At 30.5% G+C, this 18,493-nt stretch overlaps 2 protein-coding genes and 1 long non-coding RNA gene across 7 annotated transcripts; all 3 read left to right on the forward strand.

The window, feature by feature from the left end:
* The first annotated feature begins 252 nt into the window (after window positions 1–252).
* LOC114308949 (uncharacterized) lies at window positions 253–7,467 on the forward strand. The gene is made up of 3 exons (XR_003645641.2): window positions 253–394; window positions 3,792–3,854; window positions 6,862–7,467. It is a non-coding gene; the product is annotated as an uncharacterized LOC114308949 (long non-coding RNA).
* A 1,646-nt stretch (window positions 7,468–9,113) lies between these two features.
* On the forward strand, window positions 9,114–18,156 carry LOC114290673 (replication protein A 70 kDa DNA-binding subunit B). Of its 5 annotated transcripts, none has more exons than XM_082895891.1 (9): window positions 9,114–9,392; window positions 9,972–10,018; window positions 15,676–15,823; window positions 15,970–16,249; window positions 16,345–16,426; window positions 16,495–16,622; window positions 16,699–16,777; window positions 16,853–16,985; window positions 17,513–18,156. In XM_082895891.1, exons 3-9 carry the CDS (start codon window positions 15,677–15,679, stop codon window positions 17,846–17,848), a joined length of 1,185 nt encoding a protein of 394 aa, XP_082752017.1. In that variant the 5' UTR covers window positions 9,114–9,392; window positions 9,972–10,018; window position 15,676; the 3' UTR covers window positions 17,849–18,156. The 5 variants fall into 5 exon arrangements, with proteins under 5 accessions (XP_082752017.1, XP_082752018.1, XP_082752007.1 ...); XM_082895892.1 differs by having other exon boundaries at window positions 9,116–9,392; window positions 16,498–16,622; window positions 17,513–18,126; XM_082895881.1 differs by having other exon boundaries at window positions 9,117–9,392; window positions 16,330–16,426; window positions 17,513–18,101.
* LOC114290674 (uncharacterized) lies at window positions 11,360–15,539 on the forward strand. The gene is made up of 3 exons (XM_082919860.1): window positions 11,360–11,703; window positions 11,797–12,128; window positions 12,205–15,539. The coding sequence occupies exons 1-3, from the start codon at window positions 11,360–11,362 to the stop codon at window positions 15,537–15,539; spliced, it is 4,011 nt and encodes a 1,336-aa protein (XP_082775986.1).
* Window positions 18,157–18,493: the final 337 nt, after the last annotated feature.

The following is an 18,493-nucleotide window of genomic DNA, read 5'->3' on the forward strand; positions in this document are numbered from 1 at the left end:
ATTTCAGCCAAATATGAACAATGTTTTGTAATAGTTGAAAAGTCAATTTTAACCTTGTACTTTATAACTTTTCTTTTTTGGATGCAAGGGTATTGATGGAAAAATACCTCAAATTACTTACAGCTGTTTATAACTCTCTTCTCTGCACTCTGTACAGAGAACCCCCATTCCCTCACCGATCTCACCGATCTCACCTCCTACCTGCTCTCACCGATCTCCTCCCTCCTCTCTCCTCTCACCGATCTCCTCCTTCCTTTCTCCTTTGGCGACCGCCGATGAGGTCTCCTCTGTGGTGCCGATTTGTTTGATTTTGTGGGTATTCATAGTGTTCAGCAGCGAATCAAACGAAAATTGAGCCCAAGGATGGAAGAATACGACACAAGCTTCTATTAAGGTAAAGACATACATGAAGAATGTTAGGTATTTCGATTTTAGGTTCCTTTTGATCCAGTTAGGGTTTGTAAAGTGTTTTAATTTTCTTTGGTTCTGTTAATTAGTTGGGGTTTTGTTCTTTTTATTATTGTTTGCATGATGTTTACTGTGTGTATGTGTGTATATTTTGTGGCTTCTTGTTTTTCATTAGGGTTTCAATTTTATTGTTGTTTTAATTTTCTTTGGTTCCGTGTTCTTTTTCTTTCTCATTAGTTAATTTAATTTAATTTTTTTCATTTTTATTCAAACCCTAGAAGGTAGAAATTGAGAGTTTTTGTTATGTATTGAAATTAAATGTGGCTAATAAAGATCAGTTTTGAAAACTGTGGATTTCCTTAGAATTTTTATAATTGTTGAATTTATTGAGATGTCTTCTGGTTGGGTTCTCTAGAGTTGTGCGCAACTTTTGGGGAGTTTCAAGCTCTGATGGAGTGTTCTCAAGAGAGGAGCATCCTCCCTTCTCCAAGTTTGTGGGATGCCAATGAGCATTTGAAAACTGTTTCGACTATGACATTATTTTCAGTGGATCATAATATCTATCTATATTATTATTTATGTGAAATCTTGAGATGGTATTAACAAAAATATGTCTCAAAAATATCTGATTTATAGTTTCAATATTCACGTTGAATTTTTCTTATAAGAAAATTAGCCTTGGTCCCTACAGCTTGTACAATTTACCATTGCTTAGTATAATGCTTGTACAATTTATCATGTAATGTTTTTTTTATAGAGAAAAAAATTCACTTGGCAAAATGAGAGTTTTTAGATGGAGAAAAAAAAAATCCACTTAAAACGAAAAAGTAGATTTCAGGAGGCCACTATTGAAAATTGATTTATTTATAATAATGACATTACCATATCATTCTTGTCAAGTTTTTTTTTGTATGATGAATTTTATATATGTTTATAATTTTTCTTAATTATATATATTTATAATGTCTTTAAATTATGATATTAATCAAAAAATTGTAACGTAATAATTAAAACTCCTCACCATTGCCATCGTACCTTAATGTCTTTCACTATATATGTGTTTTATCTATTTATATAGTGTTTCGACCCATCAGTGACTGTGTTTGTGTCTAGAGAGAGAGATGAGTATTACTTAAGAATTTACAAATAAAAAATGAAAAATTGTATATATATATATAGTGTAGATAATGTGTTATTATGTAATCATTGTAATAAATTATGTGAATATACATATATATATATATATATATATATATTCATTTGAAATTCACTTGTGGATATTGCAGGAAATAATTTTGTGTGAGCTAATTTCTTTCTTGCTTTTGCATTTTGATTTGATGCAATTCAATTATTTTGGAAAATTTGTGAATTGGCCTAATTACTTAAAAGCATTTTGGTTGGATTTTTTTTCTGTTTGTTTTATTATCAAAATTTAATTTTTCTTATCTCTGGCTTAGCTTTTTATTTTTGTGTTTGATCATGACTTATGGGTGTTTGTAATCTGGAAGATTAGGTGTTATGTAATATTAGTTAAGAACTTATTTTATTGATTTTAGTTACTCATGAATATCAATTTTTCAATGGGTGTTTGTGTTTCTTTTTTTCCTACTTTTTAAATCTTACTGCCTAAATCAAACTTCATAAAGTTTCATTTATACCTAAACTACAGTATGTTGCTTGATGCTTAGTTAGAGTATAATGTTCCATTCTCCTTCCCTTTTCTTTTGATTAACAACATTAGCCAAGAATGTATTTAAAGTAGCATCGTCTACCCAGAATACTTTAGTTTGCTTACTAATCTAACACATGATCAAATTAACTGTGTAAATCATTAGCGCCAATTGCTTTTTGGTTGCAAAGCTTACAACGCCCTTTTGACATTACATTCTTTTCATTTTATTTTTTATTTTTTTATTATGGTCTACCTTTGTATTGCTTTTTTATTCCTTTGATTAAATTGAAAAATATATCATCTGTGTCAAAAGTTCAATAAACCTAAACTATTTGTTAAGATCACTTTTAAATGTTGATTTGAATGGTTAAAGGTCCAATCTTTTTTCTTGATTGCTTTTTTTTTGGGGGGGGGGGGGTTGGAATGACTTTTGTTTGAGTTTCATTCATAAAAGAGAATTTTACCACATTAGCATGAATCAAGTTTTAATTTGATTGGGGGTCAATGCCTGAGGCCACTATAGAGGGTTAAATAGAAATGTGAGGAAAACTACACATAGCCATTGGAGTCTTCGCCAATGGTTTGCTTCATTTTTTTTGTTTGTTTTATTATCAAAATTTAATTTTTCTTATTTCTGGCTTAGCTTTTTATTTTTGTGTTTGATCATGACTTATGGGTGTTTGTAATCTGGAAGATTAGGTGTTATGTAATATTAGTTAAGAACTTATTTTATTGATTTTAGTTACTCATGAATATCAATTTTTCAATGGGTGTTTGTGTTTCTTTTTTTCCTACTTTTTAAATCTTACTGCCTAAATCAAACTTCATAAAGTTTCATTTATACCTAAACTACAGTATGTTGCTTGATGCTTAGTTAGAGTATAATGTTCCATTCTTCTTCCCTTTTCTTTTGATTAACAACATTAGCCAAGAATGTATTTAAAGTAGCATCGTTTACCCAGGATACTTTAGTTTGATTACTAATCTAACACATGATCAAATTAACTGTGTAAATCATTAGCGCCAACTGCTTTTTGGTTGCAAAGCTTACAACGCCCTTTTGACATTACATTCTTTTCATTTTATTTTTTATTTTTTTATTATGGTCTACCTTTGTATTGCTTTTTTATTCCTTTGATTAAATTGAAAAATATATCATCTGTGTCAAAAGTTCAATAAACCTAAACTATTTGTTAAGATCACTTTTAAATGTTGATTTGAATGGTTAAAGGTCCAATCTTTTTCTTGATTGCTTTTTTTTGGGGGGGGGGGGTTTGGAATGACTTTTGTTTGAGTTTCATTCATAAAAGAGAATTTTACCACATTAGCATGAATCAAGTTTCAATTTGATTGGGGGTCAATGCCTTAGGCCACTATAGAGGGTTAAATAGAAATATGAGGAAAACTACACATAGCCATTGGAGTCTTCGCCAATGGTTTGCTTCATATTTAGTGGTTTCATATTTCTTTGTATTGTGAGTTTGCAATAAATTTTATAATTTCCTCTCTTACCTTTAGTAGATTTTGTTACTTGCTTTATATTTTTTTTTTTTTCATTTGTGTAGCATTTAATAAACAAATTGTAGGTGTATAATAGCAATCATGTAGACATCGATATGCATTTCTTCTTTCTCTGGTTATGTGTGCACAAATATGCGATTTAAGAGAGTTGTTGTAGGCTAAGATTACACTTTATCGGTCTCTATTGCAGGGAAATAATAGATTTTGTTACAACAATATAGTTTGTCAAATACATAGGATTAACAAGATCAAGGTAAGTACCTTCCAATATTTAGCTATCATAATTTCTGAAACCATAAATTAAAGGTAAATTGTTACTTGATAATTTGCAAACATCATGTTTTAGATAATTGTTATAATGATCTCAAGCATCATATGTCCATTATTTCAACTTAGACAAAACAAAAACTGCATTGAATAAATTATACAAATGTTTGCATTTCGAATGATCAACTCCAAAACATTTGGTGTAATTTCACAATTGCACTTTTGTTTTAATTTTTCTTATCTATCCAATGTACAACCAAACTTCGAGTTAAGAGAACTATGTGGGTTGTCTGGAGTTCCCCCTTTCTTCCCTACATCTACGCCGTTGCTTCCTCTCATCTTTTCCCCCTTTTTTCTTTTCTTTTCCCCTTTTTTGGGTTGCCCATTAATCAAATGTTAAAACCCCCTTTTTTCTTTTCTTTTCCCCTTTCTAATGCCATAAAAGTTTTTTATTGTACTTCAAAATTGAGCAAAACCCACATAAAAACAAAAGCGTATTAATCATAAAGACAAAAGTGTAATTGAACCCATTAATCTCCAATCATAGAATGTTATAGAAGGCTTTATTATACTTGACAATTCTTAAAAATGATAAGGGTATTGCAAAATTCATTACGAAACCAAATAGGAATCCACAATCACAATACCCAAATGAACTGAACACAACATGTCAAATTTTTAATTTAACCGCAAAAACAGCTTAGCAAAAACCTTTTTATTGTACTTCAAAATTGAGCAACACCCACACAGCAATGGAAAATTCATTAGAAAGCCAATGGTGCAATTCAAGTGAGGATTTAATGTAGATCGAACTTTTGATTCACTTGTGAGATCCAGGTAGTTGGGGGGAAGAGGTGTGGGGCTTAAAAGTGGAGAAAAGCTGCAGAAATTCCTAAATCACAAAATTTAGCTATTGATTCTTTCTCCACACAAAATTCAAAAGTTTTACTACATAAGAAATCCATAAAAATTTACAAATAAAATCTACAAGTTTTAGAGAATAAACATCACTATTTTGTGCCGCTAAACTCCACCCTCTAGCAATGGAGCTCAACTTAGCTTCATTAAAAGATCAAACCAAAGCATCTTATAGCACATATAATGAACAACTACGAGATCTGTATAAGCAAAATTTAAGAAAAGCATCATGAAATTGAAGATAAATAGAACATAAGGTAAATTACACTAACCTCCTTAACAGTTTGGGAAAAAAAATATAATAAACCTTACAGTTCTGATATACATCCTTTTTAGTAAGGTCAAAGAAATTAAACTTAGTGCACATGGTAAGAAAACGCAAAGATAAATAACATACAATACCCACCAAAACAGGAGGTTCATATTGAAGCAACCAAAACTAATTGTTTCAAACATCTTTATCAAACCTAGCAAAATTTTGATTAGTCAACTCTATGTACTCGGAAGGATGAAAAGTACTTAAAAGGTAAAAAGTTTTATTCAATAAAATGTATGTTACTTTTAATAGAGTACCTCAGAGAAACCAAAACTCATTTCCCATGAGCATGACATTCTCTTGATCTAAGTTTTGTGGTGCACAATTGTTCAATCCAGACAAATTGAGAATCAGAGCAAAGACATAATAAATCAAATAAATATACACTGCAAATATCAGAGAAGCACACAGAAGCAGTTGCACACTTTTTCCAATTCGAACTGAGCTTGTTCATTGCAAATACAATAAAACAAAGACTCCTTCAGTCTACATTATCAAACAAAGCTGCTGGTTTAGACAAATTAAGTATAATGAAGAAAAGAGGCATAGCATAAACAAACATTAGACTCTCTCTCTGTCTTACGGCTTCACAAAGTCAATCAATTGACTTTGAAAAAAGGGGGAAAAATAAATGAAAAAAAGAGGATACACCTTAAAAACCGCATCCATGCCTTTGTCATGTAATATAATATTAGAATAAGTATTTTTTTTTGTTTTTGTTTTTATAGTGGACCATATATATATCATCAGTTTATGTAACATAAAAATGTGGGTGTATAAGAAGTGTGTGCTTGTAGCTTGCTTCTGCACAATATGTAGTGTCCTCACTTCAACAGTTAGAAAAGTCCAAAGGAAATCCTCCTAAGTCACACAATAACAACCAAGTTAGTGATATTTCAAAAAAATAAAGATTGAAGTAAGTCTAAAATATGATGTGTATAATTAATTATCCAGTCAATTTATAAATGAAATACCCACCAAAACTTACGTGATCCTAAATTGTCAAAAATCACAAATTCACTTGTGTCTCCGGATTAGTTGATCAATAATCACAAATTCATTTGTTTTTTTAGATTAATTGATCAGTAGCACTACAGACAATGTCAACAGTGCCAACATTATTTTGGATTAATTGCATTGTTAACTTTGTTTTGTAGTTAATTGTAGTCCAATAATTAAGTTGTAAACTGGATTACTTTATTGCTTGGTTGGTTCTAGCCATATAGGCCTTGTTTAGTTGTCCATATTGGATTTGGATATAATGAAATACAATATGTTTAGGATATGAGATGAATTATGTATATTGTAAAATTATTTTTATTATATCCAAATTCTTTAGATCGGTGGTTTGGTCTAAAATTATGAGATGTTGGGCAGTTTAATGGGTTATAGTTGGGACTGTTAATGGGCGGTTACATTGGTTTACTGGTTTTGATAAAAACTTGAATGAATGTGCTTAGAACATAGGAATGAATGTGTATTTCAAAGTGTATAACCAAACATAGGAATGAATTGTTTATCTTTTCCTTTTTTCTTTCTTCTTTTTTCTTTTTTCTTTCGAATTGTTTATCAAAGAAATATTCTTTGATAAACTTGTTGCCTTTGAATTGTATTCATATTCATTAAAATGTGTTGGTTGAAAACACATAATGTTAAAAACTAACGTGAATGTTGTCTATTTAAATTTGTTATATTTTTAACTGTTTTTTCAAAATATTCATATTTGCCTCTTTTGTTTATTATTTTATCTTGCTTCCAGCAATCATATATTAAATATGAAAGGTCGTTCATGGCCTCTTACTGGAGGCAATAGCAAGCAAAAGGTTGCATTTTCTCCATCAACTAATCAATCAACAACTCATGTTGCCCTTAATCCCGATTGTTCTGAGATTTCCAAGCCATCCATATCAAGTGAACCTATCAATGAATTTGTTCAGTTAAAACAAGAAATCGAGGAATTCTTTCGACGGTTTAAGAGGGAGGAGATCTATTATAACAAGGCATCAACTAGAACTCTGCCGGCTCTACTCACCGAATACCCAAAGCTAGAGCTACTTATTGAATATGAAAAAAAGATCTCAGAAGATATTGCTAAAAAAAAGAAGAATTTATAAAGAGATATGATGGTTCTGAATTTGAGTTGCGTTATGATGAAAGTAGTGCTTCATCTTAGTTTTATCTTAGATTTTTGTATTATGTAGTTCTTTATATATAGATATATATTTCATGTTGTTCAGTGTGCTTGTTATAAAGATCCAAACATAATTTTCAAATATTTTAAGCAGTTATAGTTGTTGGCTTTTATATTTATGCACATGTAAAAAGTTGTACTACTTTTTTGTATGCATTCTTTATTTTTCTTCTATTTGTATTTATGTTTTTTTCTTCTTCTAATATTCTCCTACTTCAATTGCATTTAAACTTTCTCAAGTACAGTGTTACCTTTTATTAAGGTGCTCATACCCTGTGCTAAGTTTAGTGCATATAAATTTTCCTTCTAGATTTAATGTGCTTAATTTGTTTTTTCTTAGATTAACATATTATTAAAATTCCTATTGATTTGCATGTGATATTGTCTCATTTTGGCTATGCTATGTTTTTTTCCGAGGGTTTGAGCAGTGAGTTATTGCTATACCATCGTTAATTTGCACCAAATATATAATATTTATAAAATGAGAGTATACATTAAATTAAACCTTGCTATTTGACTGTTTTAGTTTTAAAAATATAAAATATCCAACAGCAAATAAATAAGATAAATTTTAATCAAATATATACCCCCAAAAAAACAATTAATTAAATTTATGCATTAAATTAAATGTTAATACTTATATTAACAAAATGCACAACCAAATTATTATTTTTAATTGTTGTTTATATATACATTACAATTTGTATAAACCACAATATTTATCTTTATATATTAAATAAAAATATAGTATTTATCATGTTGCATTGTCCATTTGGTGTTCAATCAATAAATGGACATTAATTATTAATTTTTTTACTGTGTCAAATCCTTTCCATGGTAGCCAAAGGTGAAATCCAGCAATTTTACTGCTGGGTTTTCCATTAAATGTGTCAATCAATTTATGAATTGATCATCTCCACTTAAAATGTTTGACTCTCTCAAATTATTATTTGATTTTTTTTACCATTATATTTTTAGACAAATTTCATACTTATCCAGACCTTTCATTATTTTACCCCTTTATTTATTTTCATAGAAGGACAATCTTCATAATTTTGTGATACAAGTGAAATATACTCCTCTTATTACTAATTTTTGCATTAAAATAAATGTCAAATCAATTCACAAATTAATCATCTTCACTTACGGAATTTTATTTCCACACCATACAAATTCTAAATAAACATCATAAATGGTATTTAAATATAAATTTCTGAATAAAAATCAAATATTTAAATATAAAAAAATTGATGCCAAAAAAAAGTTGTTGACATGTAAACAATTAAATAAAATGTATATTTGAATAATTTATTATTGTTTTGTGATACAAGTGAAATATACTCCTCTTATTAGTAATTTTTGCATTAAAATAAATGTCAAATCAATTCACAAATTAATCATCTTCACTTACGGAATTTTATTTCCACACCATACAAATTCTAAATAAACATCATAAATGGTATTTAAATATAAATTTCTGAATAAAATTAGATGTTCAGATTTTAAGTTATAAACAATAATAAATTATTCAAATATACATTTTATTTAATTGTTTACATGTCAACAACTTTTTTTTGGCATCAATTTTTTTATATTTAAATATTTGATTTTTATTTATAAATTTATATTTAAATCACATTTATAGTATATACTAAAAGTTTGAGTGATGTCAAAATAAAATTAATCTCTAATTGCCTCACTTTTTTATCATTATACTTTCACAAAAATATATTTTTTTTTTATGTTGATTTTTGCATTAAATATATGTCCAATCAATTTCTGGATTAAAGATCTTTATCTCTAGGGTTGATATCAATAATTGTTATTTTACATTTTTACCCTTTTACTTTTAAAGAAATCCCTTAGCTAAATAAAACTAAAAATAAAAAATTCACCAATTTACATCTATGCCATACATCTGTCATGATCACTACCATACACAGTCCTATTTGTCTTATTATATTCATATTTAACAAGGAAATACAATCAGAACTTGTTCACAGTTGCTCGAATCACTTCTGCTACAAATGGAGTTTGTCCTTACTACTTACAAAGCAAATTCGAAGCAGCTCTTCTTTTGCAGTATTCAGCATTGAATTGTAAGTTCTCATTTATATTTATTACTCTTTAATTTTTAACTGTTTACAGCATCTTCAATTCTTCACCAAACCCCAAAATTTGATGATTTTTTTTGTGAAAATGAGGTCAAATCCTTTAATCAAACTTGTATAAAATCAACAGAGAAATAAAATTTTCACCAAATCAAGGAAACTATACCAGCATATACTTTTTTATTCAATGATTTATTCATTGATTCTAGCATTTAATCCTAATTTTCAAAGTAAAACTATTTTTTTAAAATTACTTCATATAAAATAAAAACACATATTAAACTTCTGTAAATTTCTCTTACAAATCCTTAAAATAAAATGTTACTTTTTTTTTTTCCATAACTATTGTTTGCTAAAAAATGATTTTTGCTTTTCTTTAAAATTGAAAATTTCATTTTTACAGTATTATTAATAATTATAAAGGACAATTAAAAAAAATATCCACTATTTGAGCATTAGTATAGAAATAAATTTCTTTAATTTAAATATCAATCTTTTGATTTCTGTCCAATCCAAACCATTTGGCTATTTTCAATTTCTAAACTACCTTTCTTTTTCTATCTGCAGTAGTCACAATTCCACACTCTTCTACCAAGTTAACTGAGCTTTGCCAGGTTCTCTTTGCTTTAACTGTTTAGCTACAATTAAAAATTTGTTCCTTTCATAATTTTTTTGCATGTTATATTCCAAATAATTATCATTCTTTAATTTATTTATCTTTAGAATATTATGATATAAATGTGTCAATCAGTACCATTTAATGTTTTTCCACATAAATAGTATTGTTCAACATAAGACATAGCTCAATACAATCCATTCATTCTACTAATACAAAAATAAACTTCTTTTATGTAGTTTTAGTATGTAGTTGTGCAACGCAAAAAATGCGAAAACGAAGATTATGTGCCGATCAGGAAGATGCCGATCAATCTTTGGTTAAAAGTACAAAACAACTTACTTTAAAACTTTTAACTTCTGTTCAAACATTTGTTCTACACATATTTACCCATAACTTATATAAAAGAAAAGAACATTAAAATACTAACTTTTTACATATATACTTTATTCCTCTGCTTACAGAAAAACAAAGACTTGAAAAAAATAGGAGACTGCGAGAGGCATATGCCAAAAAGAAACAATATCTACTTTCGCAAGCTGAAAACTCTATTGGTATTAATTTTTCCTTTAAATCAACATTAGATTTAAATCAAGATTAGTTATCTTACTACTAATCTTAGCTTAAAAATATCATCTCTTGTAAATCTAACATATTTGCCATATGAATTATTGGTACATTCCATAGACTTTCGTCAAGATAAAAAAAGGAAACGCACATCGTCAACAAAAAATAGAGATTTATTGATTCAAGGAAGCAACTCAAATCAGCAACAATTGCATATAGGTAACTGATAACAAAAAATATTGAACGTGATTACATAATAACATAGTAATTTTAAAATCATATGATAAACATTTCATTTAGTTTCTTTCTTTTTCTTCTTATTTTTATTAGGAAATCATGTTTCAACTATTCAAACTGGCTTTGTTACATGTCATGACAACAGAGGGAAATCCCACATAAGTTATTTCGGTATTTATGAAAAAGGTTTGAATCTTATTCTTTTTATATAAATCATCTAATAGAATTATAGCAACAAATCTAACATTAACACATTAATTTTCATAGGTTCCACTTCCGGAACAAATCATTGCTCAAAACCTGATGCAGGTTGATTCTAAATTTAAATTCTTTACAAATTAATTTCTTTTCTTAACTTTCTAAATAACAAAATTATATCTTCCACTTCATAGAAAATTGTAGTTCGCGAATATGGAAGGCTTCTAACAAAAAAACAGACGGCATTCCAACTCAACCTGCTATCTTACCACTACAAAGACCTTGCAACTTCTGTGGTGCGAAAAAGTTTTACCTTGAGCCTAATAGCTTTTGTTGTATGGGTGGACAAGTCTCTTTGGTTTCCAGTAACTGTCCTCCAGAACTTGACTGGTTATATACTTCTAACTCTGAGGAAGCAAAAGAATTTCGTACGTATGTTCGAACATATAACAATTGCTTTGCTTTCACATCTTTTGGAGTCAAATATGACAAGGAATTGTGTCGGAGAAATAAAGGAATCTATACATTCAGGATACAAGGTCAAGTTTATCACTTCATTAATGAGCTTACATCTTCTGATGAAAATCTTAGTCATCTACAGCTCTACTTTTATGACACTGATCATGAAATCCAAAACAGAATGAAATCTTCCGAAAAGCTAAATCCTGTTATTCTTGAAAGGCTCATAAAGATTTCACATCTAAATCCATATTCAATCTTCTTCAGGAGATTAGAACACATAGATCCTTTGAACTCTGTATAAATTATTATTAGATCTGATGTATCATTAGATCAGAGAGTCTACAATCAACCTTCAACCTCACAAGTGGCAGCAATTTGGTCTGAAAATGATGTCTTAACCAAAGAAATCTCAAGAGATATTGTTGTTCATCAAATTTCTGGTCATAGTGAAAAAGTTCAATGGTATTTTGGATGTTATGACCCATTACAATATCCATTGTTATTTCCATATGGTGAATTTGGATGGCATTATGGTATTGAGAGAGTTGACAAAAACCAAACAAAAATCACATGCCATCAACAAACTATTCTTAGTGTTCATCAAGCTAATACTGCTTCAAACCTTCTCATAAAAGAAGCCCAAGGTAAATAAATCCTCTCCTTATCAATTAAATAGTATTAAAAATTATTTACTCCTAACTAAAAAAAAATTTATTTCAGTGTTTCAGAAACAAAAGAATAAGAAAACTACCATTTCTTGTCGTGAATACTACTGCTACAAGCTTCAAATACGACCCAATGATTCTTCAATCTTACTCCGCTCTGGTCGTCTCTTTCAGCAGTATTGTGTTGATATGTATGTCAAGATTGAAACATCTAGACTTCAATTCTTTCGAAACAAACAAAGAGAAATTAGGGCTGATTTGTATCAAGGAATCATAGACAGTGTCACAACGGGTGAAGGTAGAGGTTCAAAGATTGGTCACAGGGTTATACTACCACCGTCATTCATAGGTAGTCCAAGAGATCTTAGACATCGATATGTTGATGCAATGGCTTTGGTCCAGCGATTTGGAAAACCTGATATCTTTCTTACAATGACTTGTAATCCAGCATGGCCAGAGATTAAAGCTGAGTTAGGACCTAATGAAGAAGCTCAAAATAGACCAGATTTAACCTCTCGCGTTTTTAGAGCAAAAATGGAACAACTGAAGGATGACATCATAAAACATCAAATCTTTGGGAAAGTCATTGCATATGTTTACGTCATTGAATTTCAAAAGAGAGGTCTTCCACATATGCATCTATTGTTAATTCTAGCACCTGGACAAAAGCCTTTATCTCCTGATACTTATGATTCAATCGTATCTGCTGAACTTCCTGATCAAAAAAAACATCCTCATTTGTTTTCTATGGTGGTGAAACACATGATGCATGGACCTTGTGGTGAAATGAATCCAAACAACATTTGCATGAAGAATGGAAAATGTAAAAATCATTATCCCAAAAATTTTGAACCTATAACAAGATCTTCCAAAGACTCATACCCAATATACAAGCGTCGTGCTGATGGTAATCAAGTGAAAATCAGAGGGCAAATTTTGGATAACCGTTGGGTAGTTCCGTACAATCCATATCTTCTTGCCAAATATGATTGCCACATTAATGTGGAAATTTGTTCAACAATCAAAGCTGTCAAATATTTGTACAAGTATATTTACAAAGGCCATGATAAAATTGCATTCCATATTGTTCAAGAAAATCAATCAGAAATCATAGATGAAATCCAACAATTTCAGTCCGCAAGATGGATTTCACCTCCAGAGGCAATGTGGAGAATTTATGCATTCTCTTTGAATGACATATACCCATCAGTATTCCATCTTCAAATCCACCTTGAACACCAACAATTTGTTACTTTCAATCCTTCAGATGACCTAAATTCTGTGTTAAATGATCCCATCCGTTCGAAAACAATGTTGACTGAATTCTTTTTAATGAACAAGTCAAATGAGAAGGCGAAGCTTGGAAAATATTTATATAAGGAATTCCCTGAACATTTTGTTTGGTGGCAACAAGATAGAATGTGGACTGAGCGAAAAAAGGGCAATGTTATTGGGCGCATTGTCACAGCACATCTTGCACAAGGTGAAAGATATTACCTTAGGTTACTTCTAAACAACATCAGAGGCCCTACATCATTTGAATCCTTGAGAACCATAAATGGAAGAAAAGCAAAAACTTTTCGAGAAGCTGCCCTTCTCTATGGTCTCTTACAATCAGACAACAATCTTGAACAATGCTTGGAGGAAGCAATCTCTTACCAAATGCCTTACTCTCTAAGAAGATTGTTTGCAACCATTCTCATTCATTGTGCTCCTAATAATCCAAAGCAGTTGTGGGAAAAATTCAAAGACTACATGGCAGAGGATTATGCCAAAACAACAAATCTTTCAAAACAAGAAATTTTCAAAAAAGTTCTACAGAGCATCAATTCAACTCTTCAATCAATGGGCAAAGATATCAAAGATTTCAATATTTGCTCTGACAACATGCTCTCATCTAATAATCAAGAGACTTGTCGTGAAATTGAAGAAGAAATGAATATTATTGTTTCTAAAGCTGATTACCAGTCTATCTCTCTATTATCCTCGGAACAAAAAGTAGCATTTGACAAAATCTTAAATAGGGTCTTCTCAGGAAATCAAGGGTGTTTTTTCATAGATGGTCCTGGAGGCACTGGTAAGACCTTTTTATACAAGGCATTGTTGGCAGCAATTAGATCCAAGAATTACATTGCTCTTGCAACAGCAACATCTGGAGTAGCAGCTTCTATTCTCCCAGGAGGCCGCACAGCCCATTCTCGTTTCAAAATACCTATAGATGTTGATACATATAAATCTTGCAACATAGGTAAACAAACTAGGCTTGCAAATCTTTTGAGAACTGCAAAACTAATCATTTGGGATGAGGCACCCATGGCCAAGAGGCAAAACATTGAGGCATTAAATGATATGCTGAAGGATATCAATGAGTCAGAGTTACTCTTTGGAGGCAAAGTTGTAGTTTTGGGTGGTGATTTTCGACAAATACCACCAGTCATTCCCAAAGGAACAAAATATGATTCAATTGATGCTAGCTTGGTCAATTCAGAATTATGGAAATCTATTGAGAAAATAAAGTTGACTGAAAATATACGAGCAAGGCATGATCCTTGTTTCAGTAATTACTTATTGCGCATTGGCAATAGATCTGAATCGGTCAATGATCAAAACAAAATCAAAATACCAGCATCTATGATAATTTCTAACAATTTTTCAAATGCTGAAAATTCTATCAAAGACTTGATTCAAACTGTCTTTCCAAATCTCAAGAACTACTCAGAAGATCCAATTTCAATGATTAATTCTGTTGTGCTCACTCCAAAAAATGATTGTGTACAAGAAATAAATGCTTTGTTGATCAAACAATTCCCAACAAAAGGTAGATTATATACAAGCATCGACAAGACAATCGATCCAAATGATCAAGGACAATATGAAGACTTCTTGAATTCTCTTGAACCAAATGGTCTCCCACCTCATCATTTAGAATTGAAAATCAATAGTCCGATCATGACTTTAAGAAACATAGATCCTTCAATAGGCTTGTGCAATGGAACGCGACTTATTTGTCGAGATCTCAAAGATTTCATCATTTGTGCTGAAATTGCTGTTGGGGATCGGAAAGGACAAATGGTTTTCATACCACGAATACCATTGCAACCCTCAGATCATCAAAAATACCCAGTTCAGTTTACTAGAACACAATTCCCAGTAAAGTTATGTTTTGCCATGACAATAAATAAAGCGCAAGGCCAAACATTACAAAAAGTAGGTCTTTACCTACGAGAGCCAGTATTCTCCCATGGACAACTTTATGTTGCTCTATCACGAGCTACAACTGCTGCAGATGTTAAAGTTCTCATTCCGCCAACAAATCAACATGCTTTGGATAACAATACCACAAAAAATGTTGTTTATGAAGAACTACTAACACTTGCAGGCTGTATATAATTCATTTTTTTGTTGTAAATTTTTGGTAAATTTCCTCTTATGTAGTGTAATTTTTATTTTATTTGTATTTATTATAATTATCTATTATCGTTGTATTAAGTTCTTGTTAAATTGTTTCTTACAACAAATTTTGCAGGATGAATGAAGAAATAACACCTATCAAGAAAATAACTAGCACAACTAAACAATGGACAGCAAAGATTCGTGTTTTGGAAAAGTGGAATCCACGAATCCCAAAAACAGGCTCAACAAGATATCAAAGGCTCATTTTGGCTGATGCAGAGGTTACACTTTCAAATTCTTGTTTTATAATACATACCATATTTACCATATTCATTTTTTAGGTTCTTAACAATAACATTTTTCATTGAATTCATAATTACATAATTCATTGCCTCATTAACTTCTGTTATACATACCACTTGTATAGGGTACACAAGTTCAAGCTATACTTTATCAAGATCAAATAGAACAATTCCAAGATACCTTCAAAGTTTTTAACTCATACTATGTCTCAAATGCTGCTGTCAAGTTGCTACAAGAAAAATACCGTATCACACCACAATCATGGCAATGGCAATGGACAATCACTGCTAGCACACTTATTCGAGATGTTGAAAACAGTAATGAAGATAACAATGCCCCAACATATCACTTTGTACCATTCAATGAATTCTCTGACCATCTTGGCAATGAAACATCATCCATAGGTAATTTTCTTAGATCAACATAAATAATTATCAAGTTACTTTTTCATTAGATACTCTTATTGTTTTTGTATCTATAACAGATATTCTTGCAGCAGTTATTCAAATTAAGCCACCAAAAACAATCACAACAGAAAATGGAACCACAACTGCACAAGAAATTGTACTCATTAATGAAGAGTAAGTATTTTGTATACCTGCGTTTAGTATAACTTGATTTCAATACTAACAAATTCTCTTAATTGTAGCAGGTTAATGCCAATAGTTTTAACTTTGTGGGGTCAATTTGTCACTAATGAAGGAGAGAGATTGCAAGCCATTGCTCAATCATTTCCAACTCTAATTGCAATCAGGCTTAAAGTCTCATCGTTTCGCGGTAATTATAATCTTACCACATTATACTAAATATTAAAAATATATAAAACATATTTTTTTTAATTTATTTTTTACAGGACAATCATTATCAACAAAACCAACATCAGCTTTTGTGCTCAACCCCAACTTCAAAGCTGCACACCAACTTCACAATTGGTACCATCTAATTCAAATACTTTAACTCAAATAATAATTTCTCACAAACACTAATATCAAAATAAATTGATGCAGGTGCATCCAAAATGAAGAAGTTATTAGAACTTTACCTTCGCCACTTGAAACTCATGTTCGAAACATCACAACTCCAAGTCCTAAAGTAGATAAAATCATTTCCATCAGCAGCATTCCATCTTCTCCAGATGCGGTAAGCTTCATACATATTCTTCTACTCTTTAAGCATCTTAAATATATCATTAGTAACCATTGCTAATCACCTGTTACTAGAAAATGTACTGGGTCAAAGAAACTATGTCCATCACCTCACTTGATCAATCTTTTTGGTACATGAGCTGCAACAATTGTTACAAATCCATAAATGCAAAATATCAAACTGTTTTCAACTGTTTCCACTGTAAAAAAAAAGAGGTCATTGCAGAACCGAGGTAACAACAAACTAACCCTACACCTTTTAATATAACTAATGTTTTATATTTAATAAAACTAACATATAACTTACTACAAACAAACAGAGTCAAATTTCAAGTTGAACTCAAAGATAATTCAGGTTCAATAATGGCAACAATATTCCAGGATCATGTAGAAAAGTTCTTTTCAATTTCATCTACTGACCTAATGAAGCATACAACACAGGTCAAATAAATTAACATGCTTCATCTTCAAATTCACTATTTTTCTTCCTAATTTTAAAAATATTCTACATATATTATGCAGGATGGAAAAGTTTCAAATGAGGCCCTTCCAAAATTAAATGTGCCAAAATATCACATTATTCAACTAAAGCCTCGCCAATATCAGTTTCGTGGACAAGTAATGCTTCAACATGTCATCACATCAGTGAACAATGATGATGCAGAACCCTCCATCATAACTCTTGCTTCAAAACCACATCAACAATCTATCCAAATAGAACCCAAGGCAAAGAAAGAACTATTTCCATCAACTGTTGGTACAAATGTTGCTTCTGATATTTCAACTGCTGCTGTTGGTACAATTTCTGCTTCTCATATATCTGCCGCAACAAGTGTACCCTCTACAAAATCTCTCTAGAAAAACACTCTACACTATAATATTTTTGTAATAGGTTACTACAATGTGACATATTTTTGGTTTGATTTGGTATGGCTCAAGTGGTTTGGTTTGTAACATATTTTTGTTGTTGCCTGTTTGAAACTACAATGTGCTAGACACAACTCAATATTACTTTTGGTTTGGTTTGGTTCTTACTGCTCATGAAAGTAAATTATCCAATATTACTTATAATGGGTACTAACCCACTTACTACTACAACTCTTATTCTCTTCCTGCATGAATAGTTGGAACTTAATTTTTATAGTACTATTTTGAAAATCAAAAAAATATGATGTGTGTTGATTCTTATGATGTGTGGAGATAATAATACGATGTGTGTGATGTAGACCACAATGCATGCTAAGTCCTTGTCTTCCTCCCATATCTACAGATTTATACAAATAAGTAACATGAATGCAAGATTCCCCTCATTTGTTGTCACATTTAATAGTCCATAATGTTTTTTATTTAATTCCATTTCATTTTTTCCATCTGTGGTTCATCCATTCATCCAAAATACCAAATTTATTAACAAAATTATATTATTATCTCCTTTTATTAATGGACATTTTAATGGGCATCAGTTAGCGTGCTTTGCACGCAACCCCCTCACTAGTAATAATA

Source organism: Camellia sinensis, chromosome 1 (genome assembly GCF_055761805.1).
Source record: "Camellia sinensis isolate YWXY chromosome 1, ASM5576180v1, whole genome shotgun sequence".
NCBI classification, from domain to species: domain Eukaryota; kingdom Viridiplantae; phylum Streptophyta; class Magnoliopsida; order Ericales; family Theaceae; genus Camellia; species Camellia sinensis.